Genomic DNA, 26,770 nt, shown 5'->3' with positions numbered 1-26,770 from the left:
TCATTCTATTGGTAAAAATACCACCGCATCGTATGATTTGCTTTTTTTTTAAATCCCATTGTAATACCATTTGTAATATCATTGGTACATATGAAGAGATTTTTCCGGTCAGCATATTTAAGAATGTACTTTACTGTAAGGTTAATTTCATCGGTAACATCGTCAATAAAAGTTACACGTCATCGTACTGTTTGGCTTTTTTTATTTCTTATTTTTCCACTGCAATTCCGTTTATGTTTACTGGTGGATACATGGATGAAAAATTATGTCAGTAAAGTTCACCATAAAATATTGATAGAAAAATTTCATCGGTGTTTCTATTTGTATTTATCAATTTTCTAGTTGTGTGTCCACTTGGACTCGGCACGTAGTTGACCCAAAGATGTTGGGTATGACAACAAACCCATGTTTGTTTGGACTTGGCTTGTAGCGGACCCATTGATGTTGGGCCAGGCAACTCGCCAATTATATATCTACTTGAACTTTGCATATGAATGACCTCAAGTATGTTAGACTTGAAAACGAGCAAATATATGTCATCTAAGCTTCACATTCTGTCAAGCTTAGGGATGTTAATTATGGATACAAGCTTCAACCTATCACCTTTTTATTAGATTGTTTTAGCAAGAAACCTAGGTTTTTTCACAAAATGTAAAAATTTCTTATGTTGGTTTTAAAAAATAAAGAGAAGAAATTATAGATTAATTACAATATATCTAGTTGCTTGGCTAATAAAAGACGAGAAAAATGAAAGGCAATCCATTCAATTAAGAACATCGAAAATTACACGAGAAAAGGAAGGTTAGAGTTATTCCTTTCTTCGGTCTTCATCATTAATTCTCACCAAACAAAGAGAACATCCAATCCTTTTCCGTTTTTTAGGCAAATTTAGACGTCGTAAGGAATTGATAGGATTTGTACTTGTGTCATGGGCTGATGATGTTTTAATCAAGAAAATCTTAGGAATGATCATATTTGTAGGTAAATATTGCAATATTTTGGTTCATTCCATTGTACTTGATGGAATTTATGCTCATGTCTAATGGTGAAGGTGCTCGAACATGTAATATATATGTGTCTGATGATGCTTGGGATCCATATGGGACTTTGTTTACATGGAAAGCTTTCGTGGATTCTTCTCTCACTACCATATGATTGCAAACCTCCTATTAAAATAAGTTCAAAAGAGAACTTTTATGGAACAAAACAACACTTTATATTCCATCAAGTATCATTGAGCACAAATGATGTATCTCTTTGATTAAGACATCTTGATATGAGAGGAGAAGGGAGAAAATTTTAAAATCAAACCCAAGCAATCTCGCAAAAGCTAGCTAGAAGCAAACATTCTACGAGTCCCGGTTTCTTTACATATGTAAGGAAGAAAATGCTACTTTATGAGAATCATTTCTTCCACTCTCTTGAAAGGGCAGCTACTGTGTGTGTGTGTGTGAGAGAGAGAGAGAGATAGAATCATTGTGGGCACAACTTCCACTCTTTCAAGCTTTTTTAATTATATATTGATTATATTATTAATTATGTTCTAATCACTCAAGTCTGAAGCTTGATTAGACTGCCGTGGGGCCATAACTTTTCCGTGATTTAAAGTGCATTTGTCCTCAAACCCTTTTATGATTCGAAGATTGTAAGCAACCCACATGAATTTGTAACTTGATTGACACCATTAATTAGTGTGAAAACATTTAATTAACGCCTTGTAATGAATAATATATTATATATTACCGAAGGAACCGTTTCCATAACTCGAAAGATTCTTAATCCCAAAACACAGTGATCAATCGGCAAGAAGATAATATAAACCAATCATGTATTGAAACCAAGCTGGTGAGTGCTGCTTTGCATTAACCCTAATGACAAAACACATTACATCCAATAAACATTGAGAAATTGGAAAGGAACATCAAATCAATATCATTTCAAACTTTAGTGTTCAATTTTATTAATATTTCTCGAATTCCTTTCTCCTAATTATAATATTTCAAGGCTCTTAATTATTTTCCTTTTCAAGAAAACATTGATATCATGATTAATAACAAGCATATGTACACATGCATTGGACATACTAATTCACCCTAGACTTTTTAGGGCATTTCTTCACTTTTTGAGGCGAGACACTGTGATTTTCCTTTAAAGAATGCTTGCATGGTTGTTTTATTTATGTATTTGCAAAGGTTTTCCCAGAAAACAATATGGGAATCATCTTTGAATAGCCGACCTAGGTTATTATCAAATGATGACCTATATATTGCATCACCTTTAATTCCCTTTGGACCACGATTTTTTTGGGATAATTTACTCTTGTGCCTTTTAGAGAGTCTTTGTTTAAAAAATAATTAAGTCATTGTAACGCATCGATCACACCTTACAGCTAGCTAGCTCAAAAGGTATAAATCAAAATCAAATTAATTTATACAAAATGTTGAGGACACTAGCAATAAACTTCTTCTTAATACATATGGAGAGCCGGATAATCAATGGTGAATGGCTTCACGCAGTACTGCACAATGAATGCTCATGACTTTATTGAAGGGTTAAACCAATAAGATTCTTCATACATGCTAAACTTAATCACAGCCCTTTTGGAAAGAGATTAGGTCGTGATCCTCCTATACAACCAAGCATATTGAGTTCGGGAAACCTTTTTCAATAAAAAAACAATAATACTAGAACAAAGTGAAGAGAGGAGCATCGATCAAAGTCCATTGGGTTCAAAATGCATACATTTACTATAGAAAATTCTTGAAAGTTGGAATCGAACATGATAAAATGCCATCATATATGTGAGTTCGTGTGTGTGTGTGTGTGTGTGGAAGAATTGGTCTTCGGGGAAATCATGAATCCTTAGACAAGAGAACTGTCCAAAAATTAATGCAAGTAAAGCCATGGCATGCCGATCGATATCATAATTTAGATGTTCTAAGTTGCTTCAATCATTTCCCTCCCATTTTTGAATTCCCATATATACAACAAAAGCATATGGCAATGTAAACCGCCCCACCAATGTTTCCATGCCAAACTACCATCACAAGGATTGACTCAGTGAGCTATAGCTAAAAAAAATATGAAGTGAAAAAAAAAATCTCTTTAATGAGTGGAAGACACTGTGCCCACCAAATTAAGAGATTAGTAGGAAGAACACAACAAAAGGCTAGCAAAAGGAACACATTAGTGGACAAAAGCTTGTTTTTAGATACACTTGATGAAATGGCTTACATGTGAGAGCAGAAAGATTAAAAAAGATAGTGCCCATCAAGGATAGGATTTATAGATAGTAGTAGTTCATATATATATAAATGAGAAAATAAAAAAGGCTTAACCCCCAAGCTTTTGCAACCTCATTTTGTTAGTTTTTTGGCCTCCTTTTGAGCCATCCTTGCATGAAAATGTGCTCTCTTTCTTTATTTTTTGGTGCTAGCTTTGTTATTTATTATTTATTGAAAGTAAAGAACCAAATGCTTGAAGCAAAATCAATTGAAAATGTTGTTGATAGGTGTTAATGTCACTAGCTCGACCTTTCTTGAAGACAGCAGGCCAAATCTCATTCACGTTCCAGAAGCTAAGAGAAAATTGCTTCAATTATGTTAGAATTAAAAATAATTATACAAAACAAAATGTCAAATTTAAACTCAGAATTAGAAAGAAGTTCATCAACGTACAAATTCTAATACACTTTAAAACTCAACTAGAGAAGGAATTGAGGGAATCGGTATTAATTATTCATGAAATTCGAACCCTTTTAGCTTTTAACTCAAAATTAACTACTCTGTATTTCTTTTTTAAAGAGAGAGAAGGATAACACGTAAAAATTATCTTAGAGTTGATCTAATTAACTTAATTATTTGTAATTTAGTAAAATTTATTAAAAAATATTTTTTTTTAAAAAAAAAAACCAGATATGTCATCTGTGCCGTATACTGGGCCAACCCCAAATTAATATACAAGTTTTCATGCATTGATTTGGTTCTAAGGGATGTGAGAAAATACACTGGATTTGAGTGGTTTAGTAAAAATTGGAGAAGCACAAATGTCTAGCACACATGAAATTGGTAATGAAAAGCCCAAGATCTTATGAGCCGAAAAATGTTGTTCAAGATAGGCTTGAAACCCAAAGAAGGAAAAATGGGGTCCAAAATAGGACAAAAAAACAGCCGATCTTTGATGTAGGCTGAGCTCTTCCTTGCTCAAGAGAAACATAAATGAGCACCGCCGGGGCAGTTGGGAATTGCCTGAACATCTTGCCGAGAGTACATACGTTCAGATTATTTTGCTTCAGATAAACTATAATTGCCAGGCGTTGGAAGACTGATCCGGAAAAAGAGTTTAGGTCATTGAATTATTAGGTTATCTATTTTTTATTTAAATAATATCATTTTCTAAAAAATAAGTTTTGGTGTTAACTTGGCAATGTTAATCGGTCACTAAAAAATTGATAACGTCTATTGATTTTAGTTAGGTTAATGTTTTTTTTATTTAAATTATAACTTGACTCAAATTAAATTTCAAATCATAAATTTTTTTAATTAACCTTCCGAGTTAGATTGAGCTGAATTGACTTCAACAACTATAAAGTAAACTAGTTATATGAAATCTCATGTTGTTTTAGGTTCATTAATATGATTTTTTTAATCAAAATAACTTTTTATTTTTGAGTAATTAATATAATGGAATTCTTTATTTAAATTACAGTAAAATCTTTAATTGAAAACTCAATTTAGTAAATAAAATTTCTCAAAGTATATAGCTAAGTAGTTATCTACAATATTGATATAGAAATAAAATATGAAAAAAGAAGAAGAAGAAGCTAGAAGTAGTTCTGTTGTGTCTCTTAAAAAAGGAAATACAAATAACAATACTTTAAATTAAAAAAATATTAATAAATTATTGAAGACATTTAAAAGAGTGGGGATCTTCTATACTATTCATATAAACAATGAAGTAGATAATCTTTCTTCTTCTTCTTCTTTTCATTTTCCCTCTTTTTTGTTTTTCTAATGCATTTTTGTTCATTTTTTTGTTCATTTTCATCTTTTTTTTTCTCAATTTTATCTTTTAATATTTGTTTAATTTTTAATTTTTCTTCCTGAATTATTTTAATTTGCTTTATACAAGGTTATCGCAATTTCAAACAAACATCCTAATATTTGGTTTGTACTTGGTTTATATTTAATTTTACAAGTTTTTATTTTTGTTATAATATAATTAAGTACAAATTGCTTAAGAAAACCAGTTTGCACAAGGGATTGTACTTAAGTATTTATTGCTTAAGTAAAAATTACGAACATTTTATATGTCAACATTTCAATATTAAAAAAAATATCATTCTAATTTTTTTTTTTAAAACTAAACCATGTTTTTACCAATTGTCTAAGTTATCTTTACATCTACCAAGTTGATAAGGTTAAGTCGAAACAACTCTCAAGCAATTTAATTTTAAACCCAAACTAGGTAAAGAGTTAGATTGAAAAATTTAAAAGTTAATTCATTGGGTTGAATTTAATAATTATATCAAATAATTTTCTATGGTCTAAATATTTTTTTATATTTAAATTTTTTTTATTCAAGCCGGAACATAATGTATTACTTGTATCTAATACAAATTTAAATAAATTTTAGGTTTGTTCGGCCCATTATTCTATTGAACTAATAAAATATTAGGAAAATAAGTAATTATAGGTTTTTCCTTATCTAAAATTATGTCACAGTTGAGCAAAGAAAATTCATTGAAGAGAGCCAAAGTGTACTATAAATAAGACCACTCAAGCCTCATGTTCTTTGACCAGCTCGATTTAGCATAATTTAGCAAGTTAATTTAATAATTATTGAGCCGAAACCTGAAAGAGATTGATTTTTAAATTAAACTGGAAGGAAATTAACTTGGTTAAATATAGTTAATCCAGCGGGTTAAACTACAACCCGATTTAACTTTATTTAAAAACACAATTTTTTTAAAAAAAATAATATTAATTTAAAAAAAAATCTTTAAAAAACATCATTTTAGATTCATCTAGGTTAACATATACATCTCAGGTAAGGTGCCAAGTTTATTAACTTTGCTTTTAAAGGACATCAATCTCTCTTTTTTTTTCACTATTTTCTCCCGATCTCACCCAAAAAGAAAAAAAACGAGGGAGGGAGGGCATTAATCTTAGATAAATCATTAAAACCATAAATCAAGGTAAGATATGGATCATAGCATCACCATATTTATTGATTAATAATTGAAATGCAATTATACAAGGAACAAGGGAGGGTGGTGAAGCAACTTGAGGTCTAATACTGATCTGGTCCAACACGAGCCCTGGTCCCAAGTCCAGGCCACTTTGTGGTGACGTCTCTTTCTAGAGCTTGTTTAACAGTGTGGTTACGGGTGCTTTTCAAATAACTTTTCGTGCTAAAATGCATGCCAATAATGTTTTTTTATTTTTTAAAAATTATTTTTTACATCAGCACATCAAAACGATCCAAAATATATAAACCATATTATATTTTAACAAAAAAAAATTAAAATTTTTTAAAAATACAAGTTAAACCACGTTTCCAAGAGGTGGTTTGGTCGTAAGGGTTTTCAATTCAATTGAGCCAGGTAAGTGGACATGGTGTACTATTTTGTTAAGTTCCTTAGTCAATGAAGGACAGAATATTGCAAATACCGCACGTTATTGAAGTTAAAATTCAGTCACATTAATTAATGCTAGCTGGGAAAGGTGAAACTAAAACGTAAATGATAGTGTCTAGAACATTATTTATTGGTATGGTTTTGCGAATTGTCTTGTTTTTTAATTTAAAATTTATTAAAATGATAATTTTTATATTAATATATTAAAATCATTTAAAAACACTTAAAAAAATATTAATTTAATTTATTTTAGACAAAGCTAGTTGTAATGCAAAAACAATCGCTTATAAACATTACGGCATCATTAGCTTTCTAAAAGTTTAAAAATTGTGTTTGATTACTGTTTAAAATAAAAGAGAGTATAATTGATCAGGGTGAATAAAAAAATTGAAAAATCAATTAAACAGAGAAAAATGAAAAAAAATCGAAAAAACCGAGTCAAACCGGTTTGAACCGGTTTTTGACAAAAAACCGAACCAATCGAATCAAAACCGGTCGGTTTGAACCGGTTTCGGTTTTTTTAAAAAAATTTCAGTTTGGTTATTTTGTTTTTAATAAAAACCGAACCGAACCGAAAATGATCACCCCTACCATTAATGAGATGTGTTTCCTTGACTTTCTTGCTTGGAAAAAACAGAAATTCACTTAAAAATCATTTAATAAATAAATTTATTTTATATTTTTATATTTATTTTTTAAATTAAATATATTTTTATCTTTTTTGTATTTATTATCTTCTCTATTTGGAGACACCAACCAAATACAACCTAAATAAATATATGTCTACTTAATGGCGAAGCTATAATGGCTAGTTAGTGTGTTTAATATTGAGATGCAATTTATTTTTTGTAATTTCTTTTACTTGAAAATAAAAAAAAAATTATATCAATATATTAAAATTATCATAAAAATATTAATTTAATAATTTTTCAAGTAAAATATAATTTTAAAACGTAACAAACAAAAAAAACACAAACTAACGCAAATCTAAGCAGTGACGAGCGAAATAGTTGATATCAAATATACAAGAACACATGGCATTCTGTTCCTTAATACCATAGATGCTCCCATGAGAGCATTATGTTATTGCCACGATAGTTTCCAGCCATTATAGATAATTCCAAAACAAAAATGAGTGCAGAAGGAAGATTTTTGGAAGGAACAAAATCCATTCCAACCGTATAAGAAAATAGTCCAAAAAACATGATATGATAATCGGAAAAAAAACGTAAACAAATCCATGCTGCATTTTGAATAACATAATCATGGAAGATGGGCAGTCTCTACCCCTCTACTTACCCCCATTAATATGGTGGTTGCTTGTTAAAATCAAGCTAAAAGTCTAAGCAAATAAGACTGCTCCACATCTAAATTTTTATGAACGCAATGAACAGTAACCGACAATGACGTCCATAAGCGATGAGCCATTCTGTCTCCATGTTTGCAGAGAGTGAGCATACATTTCCAAAAGCAAAATATAAACCATCACTTGCTGATTTCTTCTTGTAATCTTCACCCTTACATGAAGAGTCCATGGCCTCTTGTTTTTGTTACAGCTCTCACGTTTGCATTTAAGTGAGTGGCCCAGGGGCAGTTGCAAGTTATTAAGCTGGCTGCCAAGGTAGGTGACGAGTCGCTTCAAACTGAAGAGCAGCCTCCTTGGTCCTCCGAAATCCCTCTATAAATTTTGCAAGCAACTTGCTATCTCCTACAGTATCAGCGTTTAGCTTTCTGTTCTTTTCTCTCATTATAATACCTACCTAGTTTTCTGTTGCACGATAAGAGACTAAAAATGGAGTTCCATCTTACACACATTCTTGCTTTCCTTTCTGTACGCTTCTGAATCTTCACTTGTTTTAACACATTAGAGATTGGTGTTTCGGATGGTTTTCTCTGTTCCAGTTCTACACTTATATACTTTCCTATTTAATATCTAATGAAAGTCTGTATTTACCTTTATTTGTTGCAGTTTGCACTTGTGGTAAGCCACGCTGCCTTGCCACCTGAACTTTACTGGAACTCTGTGCTGCCTAACACTCCTATGCCAAAATCTGTCAGAGATCTTCTACACCCAGGTGAGAATTTAAGAACCGAACTACTCTCTAAAAAACTCTTGTTTTTTTTTGGCAACATCCTTTAATAACTTGAATGAAACTTCTGCTCTAGCTTTTTGCTGTGTCTAAGGTAAAGAAAAGCACTTCTAATATTGATGTCACTAAAATTGCAGACTTGGTGGAAGACAAAAGCACTTCTGTTGCTGTAGGGAAGGGTGGTGTAAATGTTGATGCAGGAAAAGGGAAGCCAGGGGGCACTGCTGTTAATGCAGGAAAGGGTGGTGTGAGTGTTGATGCAGGGAAAGGAAAACCTGGAGGAACCAATGTAAATGTAGGAAAGGGTGGTGTGAATGTTGATGCTGGGAAAGGAAAGCCAGGCAGCGGCACCGATGTCAGCGTCGGGGGCAAAGGTGTTGGTGTTGACACTGGAAAGCCAGGGAAGAGAACCGATGCTGGTGTTGGCAAAGGCGGAGTATCTGTGACCAAAGGGCACCATGGCAAGCCCGTAATTGTTGTGGTACGCCCAGGGCCAGGCCCGTTCAACTACATTTATGCTGCAACTGAGACTCAACTCCATGATGACCCGAATGTAGCCCTTTTTTTCTTGGAGAAAGACATGCATCCAGGCAAAATTATGAACTTGCAATTCACTGAAAACACTAACGCAGCAACTTTCTTACCACGTCAAGTTGCCGATTCAATACCCTTTTCATCTGACAAATTGCCAGAAATCTACAGTGAGTTTTCAGTGAAACCTGGATCAGTGGAAGCTGCGGAGATGGAGAATACAATCAAGGAATGTGAAAGCCCTGGAATTAAAGGAGAGGAGAAATACTGCGCGACTTCACTAGAGTCAATGATTGACTTCAGCACTTCCAAATTAGGAAAGAATGTTCAGGCAATCTCCACAGAAGTGGACAACCAAACCAAGATGCAGAAGTATACAATCAAGACCGGAGTAAAGAAGATGGCAGGAGACAAATCTGTAGTGTGCCACAAGCAGAACTATGCATATTCCGTCTTTTACTGCCATGCAACGCAAACCACGAGGGCTTACACGGTTCCCTTGGAGGGTGATGATGGAACAAAGGTTAAAGCTGTGGCAGTGTGCCACACAGATACGTCAGCATGGAACCCAAAGCATTTGGCTTTCCAGGTGCTCAACGTTAAGCCAGGAACCGTACCAGTCTGCCATTTCCTTCCTCAGGATCATGTTGTGTGGTTTTCCAACTAGAAGTTTGCAATCTGCAGTCCTGTCATTTCCTTCTCATCTGTCAACAGTAGTTGAAACTGGAATGTTTTTAAGTTACGATCTATTTGTTTTTAAAATAATAGTGTACCTAAAAACGCACTATGTGTTAAATGTAATTTGTACGATTCAATGTCTTTTTATTATTAGCTTTTATGGCTGTTGTTCTCTTGGTCTTCTCTAGATTGTGGAAGTCTAGGTATTTCTACTTCTTTATTAATTCAGCTTTGTAGTCTTTTACTCTTCTTTGTATTATAAAAAGCTGAACAGAGCAGAACAACAAGGAATAATAAGATTGCTTCTGGTATTGAGCTGCAACTCTACTATTTATCCTTTTAATTCCTCTTTCTTATTTGTTTTTGCTTTTATTTCCAACAGATTTGGTATAGGAGCTATTTGGTTTCTATGGCTTCTTCATGTACAGCTATTAAGATTCCTATCACTACTAAAAAAACAAACCTGTTAGCAATTAACAAGTCCGTTGTAGATAAAATTAAAATATGTTACTAATAAAACTTAGCAACAAAATTAGCAACGGATAATTTGCTGTTTGGGTGGGTGTCTTATTCTCATTGTGTATCATTCTTTTCCATATCTCTAGTAAAACTCTATAAAAAATAATAAGAAAGAAATTCAATACCCTTACTCTTTTCAACAGCAAGATACAACTGCTTCTTGGATCCAGGAAGCAACACCAGGAAAATAACTTTTGAAACTTTTATTTTTTCTCTGCAGCTTCATCAGAGCTACAAACCAATTGTTTAGCAAGATTGTTAGCACCCATTCCATACAGAATTCCATAGCCAACCTTTTGGTCTGATCTCGCTCCACTGAGTTGACAGAATCTTCAGGCTTTCTAGTCCATCTTGCAGCTATCATGATGAAAACATCACCATGTGGCTTAGCAGGGAGTTCAATTAATGTGGAGTCCTTAGAGAAGTGTGTTGGGGATTCCGACTCCCCCATGCGCGGACCGGTGGTGTACTGATAGCTGTTCAAAGGAGGTTGAGCACACTGAGACACAATATTTAACGTGGTTCGGCAAAAACACCTACATCCACGGGAGAATGGTGCCACCAGCTCCAACTCTTCTTCAACAAAGATGACTGCCAACTCTAGCTCTTCTTCAACAATGGTGGTTGTCAACCTTTGATATCTTGGATGGGTGCACATGGTTGGTGCAACTCCAGCTGCAGGCTCTTGACAATGGCAACCCTCTTCTGGAGTAGGGCTGCTGCCACATAAGTGGCAATATCCCAACAATGTGTTCCATCAAATGTAATTCTATCTAAGAATAATCTGCTGATAATAGTAGCCAGCTTTAGATCCTTTAGGAATAGGATTGACGTATAGAAAGCACAACCTGTAAGCCCAAAGAACTTCTATTTTTCTACTGTTGCATGGTTAGCTTTCTTTATTTACTGAAAGCAAGGGGCTAAATTAGGTCGGGGATTTTTAACACACTTGATATTTGGTATATACTGGACTCGATAATCTACAAATACTCATAATCTCATAAAGTGAGAAACATGAGGCAAGGTTAAAAATCTTATTTAACGAATGACTCTATCATCCCTAATGAAACTCAAGAATTACAAAATAATAAAATCTAGAAGATTAAGGCCATGTTTGTTTCCTAAAAAGTGGTTTCCAGGAAACCACTTTCCAAACTTTTCTGTGTTTATTTGTCATTAAAAAAGTTGGTCAACAGAAAACACTTTTCAGTCAAAGAAAAATTTGGCTTGGTTTCCAGAAAAGTGTTTTCCTGGAAAATTTGGACGAAAAACACTTTTTGAAAGTTATGAAAAATTTAGAAATATCATATTATTTGCTGATTATATCAAATTTGATCCTCAAACTTTTGATTGCTATATATATATATATATATATATATATATTTTTTTTTGTTTTGAATATTTATTTTTCAATTTCATCTCTTAAATTGCTATATATATATTTTTTTTGTTTTGAATATTTATTTTTCAATTTCATCTCTTAAAATTTAATTTTTATATTAACTTTGGTCCTCATTTTTATAATTGTTATTTGTTTTTTCCTTATCATTTTCTTATTGAAAATTTTTATCTATCAAATTTGGTCCTCATTCTTTTGATTGTTACTTATTTTATCTGAAATAATTTATGAAATGTTAATTATTATTATTTTAATTTCTTCATCTTTCATTTTATTTTATTTTTTATATTTGATTTCTATTATTTTGATTATTATTTATTTTATTTGAGATAATTTATGGAATTATATTTTTTTTCAATTTCACCCTCATTCAACTTTTTAATTTATAAGATTTGTTCCTTATTATTTTAATAAACTTGAGAAAATAAAACATTAATAAGTTATTTTCCAGCTCATTTTTCATGACATAACTAAACACTAGAAAGTATTTTCCAACTTATTTTCCATTACACTACCAAATATCGGAAAATAATTCACTTTTTCGGAATTCACTTTTCAAAAAGAAACTATTTTCCAGCAAACAAACGGGGCCTAAAGTAACTCTAAATCCAAGGGCAAGCTTTTTTAATTTGAAGGGCAATGGTATAATTTAACTATGTTTAAATTAAATAAAAAATAAAAAACCCTTGAATAATATTTATTTTTAAAATCAAAGTTAAATTAATAATTTTACTCTTTAAAAAAAATAAAAGGATGATAAAGCTCTTAAAGTCAAGTTTAGAAAATTTTGCTTGTAAAGGCGATTAAATAATTTTACTGTGTTGTGCTGAATGAGGGTGCAAAATCCTTTTTACCTTTATCTAATTTATAAAATATTTTTTGATCATTTAAAAAGATTATTATTATTTGATTTTTTTTTAATAAATTAGCATATAAAAATAAAAATTAACAATTAAAGTTTTTCAAGACTCAAGCGTAGGTCAAATTAAAAATATTTGATCCAAATTGACCTATTTACACCTAATTGAGCTATTCAAATTCAATTTGACTTTTTTATTTTTTAAATAACGTTGCTTTGATTTTTTTTTTTAAAAAAAAAACTCTTATGGGTTTAACAACTCAGCATTATAGTGTCAATATCAAAAATTTTAAATCATGAAAATCTAAGTGAAATATTACCAAACACATAGGGACTAAAGTATAAATCACGTAGCTCTTTCAATTACTAGCTGAGAGGCACCAGGCAGTAGCCCGTTCATGTTCTGGAGCCTGCATCAAATCAAATCAAATCAAACTAGAATTAAAAAGAAAAGAAAACAGAGAAAAATCGAAAATAAAATCAAGCGCGCTTTCGCTAGGGTTTTCAGTTTTCGCAGAGAAACAAAAACCCACTCTCTCTCTCCCAATCTCCTTCTTCTTCTTCAAGGTTTTTTCCCGGCGAATTCCTTGTCTGATTTGTAACCATCACTGCGCTTTTGAGCGAGAAGACGCCTTACTTCGTGTGCTAAAACGGCACCACTTGCTTTCCCTGGAACATAGAATACACAAGTGGACTTCAGGTTCCGTTTCCTTTTGAAAATCTTTCGATGATCACGTAATCCGGAGTTCGAGAAAAGCACATAGTTCGTTTTTTGTCGATATCATTTTGTTTCACAAGAATTTAGTCGACGATTTTTATTTTATTTACGTGGAAGGAGTATTTTTTTACTTTATTTTCTGTTCATATACATGAATGTAGTGTTATTTTGCATACTTTTGCTCTTGTTTTGGTGCCAAGTTGTTTAATTATACATAAATACAGAGTATTACTGTGGCATTAGTATGCCATTATAAATTTAGGGTTTCTAGGGTTAATTGTTGTTTTGATAATGTAAAATATCACAGAGCACTTAGGTATTTTACAATGCTGCTGTTTTTTATACCATAACAGCATTTCATTTCATCAAAAGAAGGGGGCAAAACCCTAAGATTGATTTTGGAAAGATAAAAAACAGGGAGGGTTGCGGCATTCATGAGTGGATAGTTAAGTTGCTGATAGCTTACAGTTGAAAGTGAAATGTTATTTACCCGCACATTGCGATTATGTGTTATAATCTCTGTCTAAGTTTTTGTGTCTTCAGAATGCTTAGATTTTTAGTTAGATAAGCTAATTAACAAATTTATGCATGATCACGGGGCTAACTAACTCTGCATGATTAATCTTGATGAATAAATTACCTGTGGATTGTTTATAGATGTCACTTGATTGGTATTTACATATAGGACTAGCTATTTACTGGTTCCACCTTAGTAAGGTTTGGTTTAGAAATAATTCAAGTGTTTTTACCTCCTATTGTCCTGTCCTCATGACTATCTGTTTAAATTACTTTAGCCATCTTCTGATGTTGCTCTAACTCTCATGCTTATTTCTGAAATGTTTTTCCCCTTTTCTGTTTTTTTTTCCAGCTTGGTTCTACACGTTTTACTGAATACAAAAATCTGGAATATCCTGTTATTTGAGTATGGTAGAAGCAAAAAAAGTTGAGAACATCGAATTTAAGTGGGGTAAACAGAGAGGAGTTGGTGGGAAAAAGAAAGATGTAAAATTTTATGAATCTTTCTCCTATGATGGTGTGGAGTATGCTCTATATGATTCTGTTTACATGTACGAGGAAGGTGAGAAAGAGCCTTATATTGGGAAGCTCCTAAAGATATGGGAGAATGCTGACAAGACAAAGAAAGTGAAGGTTCTGTGGTTTTTCTGTCCTCGTGAGATTTCCAATTATCTTGGAGATGAGAAGACTGCTGAGAATGAATTGTTTTTGGCATCTGGTGAAGGTGTAGGCAGCACAAATGTTAATCCTTTGGTAATTAATTTTAAACTATAACTTCCTTTAATATAACTTTTGGCTTGTTGGTAGTGACTTATTATATGACTATAATGACATATTGTTTGGTAATTAATTTTAAACTATAACTTTCTTTAATATAACTTTTGGCTTGTTGGTAGTGACTTATTATGACTTTAATGACATTGTTTGGATGACATATAGTTCTTACTGGGGGAGTGGGGAAGCCTAGTGTAAATTTTGCGACACAATTGATATTGGAATAACATTATGTTTAATACATTAGAACGAACACATATAAATATGTGCTGTGTGTTGAAGTTGTACAAGGAGCGCTTTCATAACAGCATACTCATCAGGTAACCTCACAAGTGCTAAACTAAGGTGATGGGTCTTATAGCGCAAAATAAAATCTGAAAACCAGAGGGCTGTATATTTGCAAAAGGAGAAAAATAGGGTGCCATAAGTTAGCAAAATTAGCAGCCAAGCATGCTGTTAATTTTCTTTAAATTTTCTGGGCCCTTTGTTGCTCGGACTCATCATTTACCTTGGTGGTACCAGTGTCAACATAACATGAAACACACACTGGTATATTATCTGTATTGGACCTGTGAAAAACTTCAGGCATGACATCTTTGAGGGGCCTAGCCTGCTCTCACCATGAGGGGGAGAGAGAGAAAAGGCACAATCAGTTATTTTTTTAACTTTAGGTTTCTTTGATTATGTTGGACATATAGCAGTCCTCTGTTTTTTGTTTGGATTGTATTACTTAGGTTCTTTGGGCCTTTTCAAGGAAAATAACCCAATGTGTTCTTAACAAAATTGTATTGTTTTCAATACTTACACTTTTAATTACGTCTATTTTATTCTTAATTCATAGTCAAATCTTCAATTGGTCCTTCTGGTATGTTATGTGGTCCACTGACAATCATGCATATAAACTTTAATGGTTTTGAACAGAAATGAAACATTGTTATTTCTTAGTGCCTTGGAACATCGATTTTATATTTTTTACTGAAATTTAGAAATCTTCCTGCTGGACTTGAACTTCTTATTGTTTTTTGAAATGGAAACATAGCTGGTGCTTTTGAGGTACTACTAGTCATCTTAATTTCTCATGCATCAAACCAGGAAGCAATTGCTGGAAAATGCAATGTGGTATGCAGTTCAAAGGATAGTAGGAATCCACAACCATCAGATGAAGAACTTCAAGAGGCTGACTTTGTTTTTTATCGTACATTTGATGTTGGGAACTGTAGGATCTTGGATAAGATAGATGACAAAATTGCTGGGATTGAAGGTATGTGTTTTTTTGCCTTCAATTCTCCTGTGCTCTTATCTGATCAGTTGCTTGATGCTCATTAAATTCTGTATGTTTGCTGCGTCTTCAATTGCTGCAGTGAAGGTCTTATTGAACAGAGTGGGTAATCAGAGTTCCAGTGGTGTTCCAAAACTTGATTCAAACAAGAAAGAAGTAAGTGGAAATGTTGTGGCTGCTAATGACACAAGGATTTTGACCAGGACAGAATCTTATCTTGGAGAGAAGGCTACTTCTAGTTCACATGTAAAGTTTAATGAAGTGACTAAAATAAATGATCGGCTGGTAGATAATTCTGGTGAGACGGCAAGTTCAATCTCTAAAGTTAAGCAAATTTCAGACATAAAACCTTCATTGGCCAACCAGAAATCTTCACCAGGAGAAAATTCTGCATCTAATTTAGGGTTAGGTGAAATGACTAAAGTTGATAAAAAGGAAGGCATACCGAGTGACATCATCGATTCGAGTTCTAAAGATGATGTTGGCTGGAGTGAAAGTAAAGTTGATAAAGTCTTTGCTGATCAGGTTCTAATTGAAGAGAAAGTAAAAGTTGCCAAAGACTCTGGTGACTTAGATGACCGGCCATCTAAGAAAGCAAAGCTTGATGATTTGGCAAAAGCATCTTATGATAACAAGGTGAAAGGTGTGCAGAAAGTAAGTCATGATTCCAATGGCAGCAACTCCAAGTCTGTAGCCCAAACAACCCCTGCTTCTGAAGATAAATCAAAATCCAATCTCACTAAAGATCGTCATGAGAACAACAGCGGCCTTTCCAAAAGGCCAAAGCCTGATGAGAAGCTTACTCGACTTGCTAATGGCAAGTTTCCTGAAGCATCTCTAAGACAGCCTTCAGAGGAGGGCAGTAAAACTAACTGCCAAATACAGGAAGTCACTCGCAGGCCAGAAGCTGTAAGTTGCATTGCCAGGAGTCTTTTTTTACCTTTATTTATTAATGTCTTTTGTGTTGCACTACCATTTACTTAGCAGCAATACTTCTATTAAGAAAAAAATAACACAAAAGTGAAGAGCTGGAAGGGTAGGAGAGGGTAAGAGCACTAATGTTGAACAAAGAAAAGATGGAAGATGAAAAAAGGGTGGTTTCTATACAAATTATAAACTATATATGTTTGTGATTTGGATTACAGCAAAAGGAATGATGTACTCAAGCCTCATTGATTTCCTGAATTCCTTCGTTTTTAGCTCATTGATGTCTTATATTCCCTGCTTTTTATTGTGCTCATTGATCTCTTATAGTGCTTGTTTTGTTGTTGTTGGTGAGAAACTTTTGGTGAAAATGATATTTAATACTTGCATCTTTGTTATTGATATGTTGACAGGATAGAAGCAAGTGGTTTAGGGGACTTGTAAGTATTCTTTCTCAATCTTGCTGTGGTTCCTGATTTCAAGTGATTTATTAATCTCAATTAACTAAATATTTATTGTTGACATTTTGCTTTCAAAAACTCTATAGGACCAATGAAACAATGTTATTTAATCAACGTTTGCCGATACTCTTTAAAGATTTAGGATTCAATGCCCATTGGCCACAAAATCTGATGTTGGCCGCTTGCTCATCCTGGAGTCGTATGGGCTGTCCCATATAGGGAGGCTCTAGCCCCAGGGATGGACTAGTTGGGCCAAAGGCCCATCATAAAAACAAAGAGTGATTTTTAATGCAGGCGCTGTCATAGAATGTTGATGTCATTAGAAACAAGTCAAAATGGGACCCATTAAGCTAATTTTTGAATTGCCTTGTATATTCCTACCAGCCATGGGAAGAAAGAATGCAAACTGCTCACGAGCAAGGAACTCTTGTCCTGCTACAGAATCTGGATCCGTCTTATACTTCAGCAGAAGTAGAGGTGATTCTAATTCTAGAATACATTTTCTTTACTAATTTTATGTTCTTCCATTCATTTGTGCTTCACATCACAACTGCATTGTAGTAAAACACTTCCCGTGTAGTTTTCCTACAGTATATACTTGCTATCCTTATTTTCTTTCATGTTCCATGTAGTGGTTGCTGCCCGGTACTGTTCCTTAGATTGTGTTGAGGCTCATAATTTAATTGCTATGGATCAGGATATCATTTGGCATGCCTTCAAGCAAAGTTGCACTGTGAAGATGATTCAAAGGACTGCACTTGCCAGCCCTCACTCTGGTACAAATGAAAGGGGCCAATCACTCGTTAAATATCATAAATTTGTTAAGCAAGCACGGTTTTCTTTTGTGTTCATGTGTGTGTGTGTTGGGGGAGGGGGGGTTGTTCTGCACATGCTCCCTTCTGTTGTAAAAAGAATTACCTATTACTGGACTTTGATTTTTTTACTTGTATATGCTGCAGGTCAGGCTTTTGTTATATTCCAGAAAAGGGAAGTAGCAGAGATGGCAGCTGCAAAATTAGATGAAGGTTGTTTAATGCTATCAAATGGGAGGTATGGTTTCACCCTATTTCAGCACTGGTGCACATCAATTAAATATTTCCTGCTCAGAGGTTCTACTTTACCAGTAGAAATTCCAGCCAAAGCTTTCCAGTTTTATCAATATTATTGTCCCCCTCAACTGAAAAATTATGAAGTCAAGCCCCAAACTATCTTGCATGTTAGTACTTGGGACAATAGAGCATCTCCCTCGTGGCATCTATACTTTCCCCTCCAGTCTTCTATTGTTTTCCCTTTCTCATGTTGAGATTGTAGCCCTTTTGCCTGGCTAACCTTGTTTTACAGGATGGCATTGTATTGCATCAATGTGTTGCTGCTCAGTTTGCACTGTTCCACACTGGTAAAGATGATCATCTGGTAGATAATGCTGCTGCTTATCCTTCTATTGATATTCATTTTTGCAGGCCTCTGGTTGGCAGCATCGCTGCTCCTTGTTTCCCAGGAAAGCATTCAACCTTTTTTGGTCATCTTGTTATCAATAAACTTAGAATCCACAAGCAGCGTGAGATGGTACATTTTATTCCTGCTTTAACCATGCTTGCACACACTGCAGACAATACTTAAGTGGAGAAACTTTTGTTTTGTCGCTCCCCCGCCTGTTGTGATTAAAATATGTTTTCTGCTCAGAAAGAAGCAGTATCTACTTCACATTGTTCTCAGCCCAATACACTTGAGTATGAAATGGCAATGGATTGGTGCCTGCTACAAGAAAGATCAGATCTAGCTTTGAGAAAGCTACGCCAGGTCTCTGTAATTAATTCAACTAATGCTCTGGATTTGATAGTCTCTGGGTTTTTAATATCAGCTAGAATGCTGTCATTTTTTTTTTCTGTTTAGTATTGTTTTTTGTTTTCTTTGTTGAATTGGGTATGTTGATTCTTTTTTCAGCAACAAAGGCAAGAGTTGAGAAAACTTTGGGTTACTTTGAAGTGTAAATGAACTGTACTGATCTCAGTGAGAAAGGGCAGGCTAAAAGAATTGCTCCTTTTGGGTAAGCACTTCCAACACAGAAACATTGTGCCTTCCAACTATCCTTTTAGTTTATGTGAATATATAGGACCATTTGTAAGTTTTCAGTCCTTGCTCATGATTTTTCCATTTTCAAAAAAAAATTAAAAAATATATATGCTCTTTTAGATGCGAGTCCCTAGATGGACTTAAATTCCGTCAATCATCAGAAGTCAAAGGGGAGAGCTTGTGCTGTCTGGGTTTGTCTATTAATGAGTTTGGTGTCACTTCCTTTCATCAACTTCTATTTGTGTTGGACTCGCTTCCTTGCCCACCTCCATAGTCATAGCTCAAGTCTTATTAGTTCCTGTATGTTATTGATCATGGCATTGGACAAGGGTGATTATTGAATTCTGAAATGCTTTTCTTGGTAATCTGTTTTCAGAAAAGAAGGAATGTATATGTAGAAAGCCGGAGCTCCACTGATTAGATAACAAGACACTATTTTTGTTGTGCGGCAGTATATACGTTAGGTGGATCAGATTTTGGGCGTTGTTAGAACTTGGAGATCAGGTCCTTTTCACAACTACTAGGCTGGCTGATTCATCTGGTTGGACTACGTTTGGCTGATGTAAATATTATAATCCATTCGATTAGTTACCTTTACCAGCTAGGAGTTTTGTAAGTTTCTCCTGCCATTTTTTGCTCCGGCAGGCGGCTGGGTTACATTGTGGTAAATTGGTGTTTGAGAGGGTGATAAAAGTTGATTTTTAAAGTGTTTTTTATTTGATAATGTATTAAAATAATATTTTTTTATTTTTAAAAATTTATTGTTAATATTAATACATCAAAATAATCTAAAAATACTAAAATAAATTTAATTTTAAAAAAACAAATTTTAACAAAAAAACAGTTTCAATCTAGGGTGTGTTTATTTCCCGGAAAGTGGTTCCGGAAAACTACTAAAAAGTAGTTTTATGTGTTTGTCATTAGAAAAGTTGGTTAATGAAAAATATTTTCTTGTCAAGGAAAAATTTAGCTTGATTTTTAGGAAAGTTTTTTTTTGTTTTAGGTAGAAAATATTTTTTAAAAATTATGAAAAAATTAGAAATATTATATTATTTGTTGATTATGTTAAATTTGATCTTTAAACTTTTAATTATTATATATTTTGTTTGATTTTTTTTTTCAATTTCATCATTTAAAATTTGATTTAATTTGATTTTTATATTAACTTTGGTTTTTATTTTTGTGATTGTTATTTATTTATTTTTCTTATTATTTTTTTAATTAAAATTTTTTATTTATTAAATTTAATCCTTATTTTATTTAAAATAATTTATGAAATTGTAATTATTATTATTTTAATTTTATAATTTTATAATTTTTTTTATTTATTAGATTTGATCTCTATTATTTTGATTATTATTTATTTTATTTCAGATAATTTATGAAATTAGATTTTTTTTAATTTTAATTTTTTTTAATTTTTTAATTTGTAAGATTTATTTTTTATTATTTTAATAAACTTGAAAAAAATAAAATATTAATAAGTTATTTTTCAGATTATTTTTTATAATATAGTGTTTTTTAATTTATTTTTATGATATTATTAAATATTAAAAAATAATTTATTTTTTTGAAATTTATTTTTTAAAAATAAACTATTTTCCTATAAATAAACGGCACATTTTATTTTAGGTCACTCAGTCCATCCCAGGTGACTTTATGAGCTCAACTAATTGGCATCCTGAAATTCCCTCTTTTTTTCTTTTTTTTTCACTGGTTCATTAAGGAACCGGACCGTTGCCGCTGGTCATAGCACACCTCATGTTTCATAAATTGCTAGATTTCCCCGGGAAGAACAATAGCATGTTGGTCTGTGAGAGATAATCACATGGTCCTGGCCCGGTGAACGTGGCCAACAATCCGTACAATAAATTAAAATTATATTGGTCTGTCAACAGATCTGGTTCATGTTAAAAAATTTCGTCAGCCTGGATGGATGACTAGGCATAGATTGCTAAGGTTTCGATTCGATGCCATTTTGGAACAGAAGCGAGGGAGCTGTTCTTTACTGGTTCTTTTAAGAGTTACTGTAGAAAATTCAGTGGAGATGGTTTAGGTTTAGGCAGCATTACTCTTAGCGTCTCCTCTCTCATTGGCTGGGTGAAAAAACATGTTTATTGGTCACGGTTTAATTGATGTTGACCTTTGTACGACCAAGCAAGATAAAACTTGTGCCCTTACGCTCTATTAGACCCTTGTTTCGTCTAGAGCAGACATTTCAATTATGCATCAACTACTCTGTGGCCGAAAGCTTGAGACTGTCGTTGTCGCCTTGAACAGAAAACGTGAATTTGAGTGGTTTTTTTTTTTTTAATCTAAAAAGAGAGTTGTATCAGTCCATCCATTGCCATCATTTCCAGAAGCTGAATCTTTTTCAGTTTTGATTGAGTAGTTTGATTAGGCATAGATGTTAATAGATGAAGGCCTTGAATAATATTTTTCACATTAGACTCTTGACTACGGCAATTAATATTTTCCAAATTGAACAACATCCGGAAGCCACCGATTCTACATGAATACAGTTCGGAAAACACAATTCTCGGCACAAGGATTTTGCAGGTTTCCATCTCTGGGCTAGATTGTTTGCTTTAGGGGTGAGAGAGATTGCTCATAAATCATATGGTCCGGCGAGCATTCTCTGCCTGCACGTCATCTAATCCTCGCAAAACGACATCGTTTCCACCTTAAAAAATGTGACCGTTAGTTTAAATACAAAACAAGCGCACCTGCTCCTCCAAACCCAGCGAGTACACCCCTTTTCCCTACTCTCTCGAGTACCCAAAAATACACAACAAGAAAGAAAAACTCTCATCTTTTCTCCGCACACCATTCGCACTCCACACTTACCTCTCTCTGTTCATCCTTGTCAGTATCGATATCTCCCTCTGTCTGGCTGTCTTAACATGCTCTCCTCCTCTATCATCAAGAACCCACAACTTTTTCCTTCCTTTTAACCTCATCTGTTATTGAATCCTGCTTGAACTGTGATGGGGTGTGCACAGTCAAAGGTGGATAACGAAGAATCAGTTTCAAGATGCAAAGAGCGGAAAATCTTGATGAAAGAAGCGGTGGCAGCAAGAAATGCTTTTGCTGCTGGTCATTCAGGCTATGCTATTTATTTAAAGAATACTGGTGCTGCTTTGAGTGATTATGGCCATGGAGAAGCTAATCATGATGATTCTCAGTTTCAACAGCCTTCTTCTCAACCGCCGCCTCCTCCCCCTCCTCCCCCTCCCCCTCCCCCGCATCCGCCGTCGATGGACAATCTTCCCCCGCCTCCGCCGCCGCTTCCTAACTTTTCTCCCAGTCCGATTAAGAGGGCTATGAGTATGCCTGATATAGTGATGAACGGGAAGCAGATGGGTGATTCTGATGTGATTGCGGAGGAGGAGGAGGAGGAGGAGGAGGTGCAGGAGTTGCGGAATAGGAGTTTGAGTAGAAAGAATAAGGATTATGAAAATAGTGAGAAGGCTTCGCAGCGGGGCCCACAGAACAATGGGGGTGTGGGGCCAGGGGAGGAGGATACGCGTCCGAGGACCCCACCGAGGACGGTGGAGAGTCATTCCTCGGTGATGCCGCCGATGCCGGAGGCGAAGAACATGGCCTGGGATTATTTCTTTATGACGGATAATATGCCGGGTTCGTCCTTGGATCCTGAGGAGGATGTGAGTAGGAATGGGGGTAATTTTGGGAATGTTGAGAATGTCGGTGTTGGGTTTGCTGGGGTTGGGGATTTGAGGGGTGGGGTAGAGGGTGGTGGTGGTGAGATTGATGAGGTTGAGCCAAAGACGCCGGAGAAGGCGGGGGAGAAGATGGATCCTGTGGTGGAAGAGGAGGAGGAAGGGGATGTGGAGAAGAATGAAAGGAAGCAAATGGAGCATTCAAAAACGGCACCACCAGAGTTTAGTGCGGTGAATTTGACGGGGAGGAAAGGGGGGTCTGTTCCTAGTGTGAATTTGATGCAGGTTTTGAACGAAATTGATGATCATTTCTTAAAAGCATCGGAGAGTGCACAAGATGTTTGTAAGATGCTTGAGGCCACTCGCTTGCATTACCATTCTAATTTTGCCGACAATCGAGGTATAATTGGCTTACCTTGGTTGCTAGTGTTTAAATTTTTTGTTTACTTGATGTTGTGTTTTGGCTGTTTATGTTTTTAATTGTAATTTCTTGCCGCTTGAGGTTGAAGTTGCTTGTTAGGGCCCATCAAATTTGCTATCTTTTTTATAATGAAAGTTTCTAAAATGTGCATGCTTGTTGTGTGTGGAAAATTGAAGCTGAAAGCATTTGTGCTTTTATTTAATGATATAAAATTTGTAATCATTTTGGATTTGTTATTCTGAATGACAGTAGCTGTTTTTTACCCCAATTGGACTTTGTTATGCCATCTTCATCATTTGTGGAAGCTTTTTTTGAGAACCTCAGGTTTCTTATTGCTTTTATTGGTTATCTCTTATCAAAAGCAAAAAAAAAAAAAAGTTAACAGGAAAATTATGCAATCCTGATGTGCTGTTCCTAGAAAGATCTGTTGTTCTTCTTTAAAAGTTGTAAGCATAAGATTATTTCTTGATATTTTAGCTTGCCTGTGGTAGAAGTTTTTTTTTTGTTGATATTTTTTGCTGATATGGTATTAACATTTGCAGGACATATTGATCATTCCGCTAGGGTTATGCGTGTTATCACCTGGAATAGGTCATTCAAAGGTGAGCCTAGGGCTGAAGGTGGAAAGGATGAACTTGATACTGAAGATTATGAAACTCACGCTACTGTTTTGGATAAGTTGTTGGCATGGGAAAAGAAACTCTATGATGAAGTGAAGGTACATTGCATCATTTGATTTTTGGCTGTTTGCGCACCATGTTGAGTTTCGCATCCCAGCTATTAGTTATGCTGCTTATCTTATCAGAAAATGTTCACTTTCCTTCTATGATTAGATTAAAGGCTTACAATTTCTAAACAGACTTTTATAGATGCTTGACACATTCTTGTAAATCTTAGCAATGGTGTGAAGTCGAATCTTTTTTTCTTTTGTTTCCATTTTTTTCTGGGGAAATGCTCAAGTCATTTTGCCTTTTTCATGCACTGGGTCTTGATGAAGTTTGTTGCTTAATGTTGATTAGCAAGGGGAGCTTATGAAGCTTGAGTACAAGAAGAAGGTTGCTTTGCTAAATAAGCAGAAAAAACGTGGTGCTAGTACTGAATCCTTGGAGAAAACAAAAGCAGCTGTGAGTCATCTGCATACAAGATATATAGTTGACATGCAATCCATGGACTCAACCGTTGCAGAAGTGAATCAAATACGTGATCAGCAGCTGTATCCAAAACTTGTTTGTCTTGTTGACGGGTAAGTATTTTTTGGAAAAGATTGAAAGTTTTAAATTAAACTTTTGCTCGCTCTATGCTTTGTTCTCCCAACAAGAGTGTTGTATGGAGTGGAGTGAAAAATTTGACACTTACAAACTGTTTGGTGAACTAGATAAAATCTGGATTTGAATATGTTCCTTTTAATCTTTAGGATTGGGGTTGGATTTATCCCATGCCAAAATATAGATGTTAAATGCTGAACCACACATGAATTTGCCCATTGAATTGTCGTTCTATAGCGCAATCTAATGTCAAAAGTAGGCAACAATAGGTGGCGCATGCCCATTTGATTTGTAAGCACAGTACAGAAGTTAATTGTCTGTGTTTCTGAAGAAAAATTAGATTAACCATCACATTGCCCCCCCAGTATGCCATGGGTAATTATCTCAATTTTTGGGTATTCTTTGCTTTTTTCATTTCTTATGTTGTTACAGCAATAACATTAAGTCTCAGTTTCCCTTAGCTGTCTGAAAATTAGTATTTTTAAGGGAAAATTACCATGATCATCCTATAGTTTAGTTGTTTTTACACTTAACCTTCGTGTTTTGAAAAATTACAGTTTACATCTAAATCATCATATAGTTTAGTTTATTTTACACTCACTGTAAACTGTAATTTTTTTAAACACAGAGGATAAGTGTAAAAACAACTAAACTATAAAATGATCAGGGTAATTTTCTCTTTTTTTAATCATGGGAGATTGATTTTATGGAGCACCGCACCCAACAAAAACTGTTCAAGTAATACCATAATTTCAAAAATGATATCATATTATTTCTCCTCTTGCATACTTGTTAAACATTGAATGCAATGCTGCAGGATGGCGAAAATGTGGGCAAGTATGTGCATGCATCATGACAGCCAACTGAATATTGTTACAGACCTTAAATCCCTTGATGTCAACCATGCTATCAAGGAAACATCCAAACACCATCATGAGCGCACAATCCAACTTTGGAAAGTTGTCCAAGGATGGCATTCACAATTCGAAAAGCTTGTGACCCACCAGAAGCAATACATTCACACTCTTACTAGTTGGTTAAAGCTAAATCTGATCCCCATTGAAAGCAGCTTAAAAGAGAAAACATCATCTCCACTGAGAGCCCAGAATCCCCCTATCCAAGCCCTTCTCCATTCATGGCATGACAATCTGGAAAAGCTTCCAGATGATCTTGCCAAATCTGCCATCTTTTCATTTGCAGCTGTGATAGAAACCATAGTACGCCATCAGGAAGAAGAGATGAAGCTAAAGGAGAAGTGTGAGGAAACCAGGAAGGAGCTTTTGCGCAAGAACCAGGCATTTGAGGAATGGCACCAAAAATACATGCAGCGGAGAACCCCTGACGGAACAGATGCTGATAGAGGTGAAGACACAAATCCCAATCCTGTCTCCGAGAGGCAGTTGGCAGTAGAGAGTTTAAATATTAGGCTGAAGGAGGAACTAGAAGCTCACCAGAAACATTGCCTTCAGGTAAGAGAGAAATCAGTTGGAAGTCTCAAACTTCGCTTGCCTGAACTGTTCCGCGCTCTGTCAGACTATGCTCATGCCTGTTCTGATTCTTATGAGAAACTAAGGTCCATCACACACTCGCAGAAGAATTCAAATCAGAGTCACGCATAATGATGTAAGCTTCTTTTAGTTAGTAAAATTACTATTTTAAGTTAATCCTCAACCAGATGTACCTTTTCTTCGAGACAGTCGGGTCTTGTTGCAGGCTACTGTTATTTTGCACCTTTTGTGAAGAAAAATTAGTTTTATATTCCTCCAAATGCATGCATGCATGCATCAAGGAAGGGGTGATCCTGCATAGATCTCTAGTTATTTCTTGTTTATTTGTACCTGGTGGTTTATTCGAAGGACGTATGGTTAGCCTAGTTGGAGGTTTTAGGGAATAGTGATGATAATGTAATTAACTTGAAGACATTAACTTCTGCTTTTGACTTTCTA

The 26,770-nt window shown here is 34.4% G+C and overlaps 3 protein-coding genes across 8 annotated transcripts; all 3 read left to right on the top strand.

Annotated features, from left to right (window-relative positions):
• The first annotated feature begins 8,310 nt into the window (after positions 1-8,310).
• LOC133689984 (BURP domain protein RD22-like) lies at positions 8,311-10,258 on the top strand. The gene is made up of 3 exons (XM_062110110.1): positions 8,311-8,468; positions 8,607-8,712; positions 8,865-10,258. Exons 1-3 carry the CDS (start codon positions 8,430-8,432, stop codon positions 9,923-9,925), a joined length of 1,206 nt encoding a protein of 401 aa, XP_061966094.1. The 5' UTR covers positions 8,311-8,429; the 3' UTR covers positions 9,926-10,258.
• Positions 10,259-13,096: 2,838 nt separating this feature from the next.
• LOC133688600 (protein ANTI-SILENCING 1) lies at positions 13,097-20,174 on the top strand. Of its 6 annotated transcripts, XM_062108140.1 has the most exons (13): positions 13,097-13,413; positions 14,300-14,700; positions 15,814-15,982; positions 16,083-16,156; positions 16,526-16,909; positions 17,338-17,364; positions 17,770-17,862; positions 18,083-18,161; positions 18,345-18,435; positions 18,846-18,951; positions 19,069-19,185; positions 19,330-19,432; positions 19,835-20,174. In XM_062108140.1, exons 2-12 carry the CDS (start codon positions 14,356-14,358, stop codon positions 19,378-19,380), a joined length of 1,536 nt encoding a protein of 511 aa, XP_061964124.1. In that variant the 5' UTR covers positions 13,097-13,413; positions 14,300-14,355; the 3' UTR covers positions 19,381-19,432; positions 19,835-20,174. The 6 variants fall into 6 exon arrangements, with proteins under 6 accessions (XP_061964124.1, XP_061964119.1, XP_061964120.1 ...); XM_062108135.1 differs by having other exon boundaries at positions 16,083-16,909; XM_062108136.1 differs by having other exon boundaries at positions 13,097-13,476; positions 16,083-16,909.
• Positions 20,175-22,201: 2,027 nt separating this feature from the next.
• On the top strand, positions 22,202-26,770 carry LOC133689949 (protein ALTERED PHOSPHATE STARVATION RESPONSE 1-like). The gene is made up of 4 exons (XM_062110068.1): positions 22,202-23,538; positions 24,102-24,277; positions 24,579-24,802; positions 25,642-26,770. Exons 1-4 carry the CDS (start codon positions 22,446-22,448, stop codon positions 26,441-26,443), a joined length of 2,295 nt encoding a protein of 764 aa, XP_061966052.1. The 5' UTR covers positions 22,202-22,445; the 3' UTR covers positions 26,444-26,770.

Source organism: Populus nigra, chromosome 3, assembly GCF_951802175.1.
Source record: "Populus nigra chromosome 3, ddPopNigr1.1, whole genome shotgun sequence".
NCBI lineage: Eukaryota > Viridiplantae > Streptophyta > Magnoliopsida > Malpighiales > Salicaceae > Populus > Populus nigra.
Note: the sequence above shows the minus strand (reverse complement) of the source record. Positions and strands in the feature narration are given on the sequence as shown.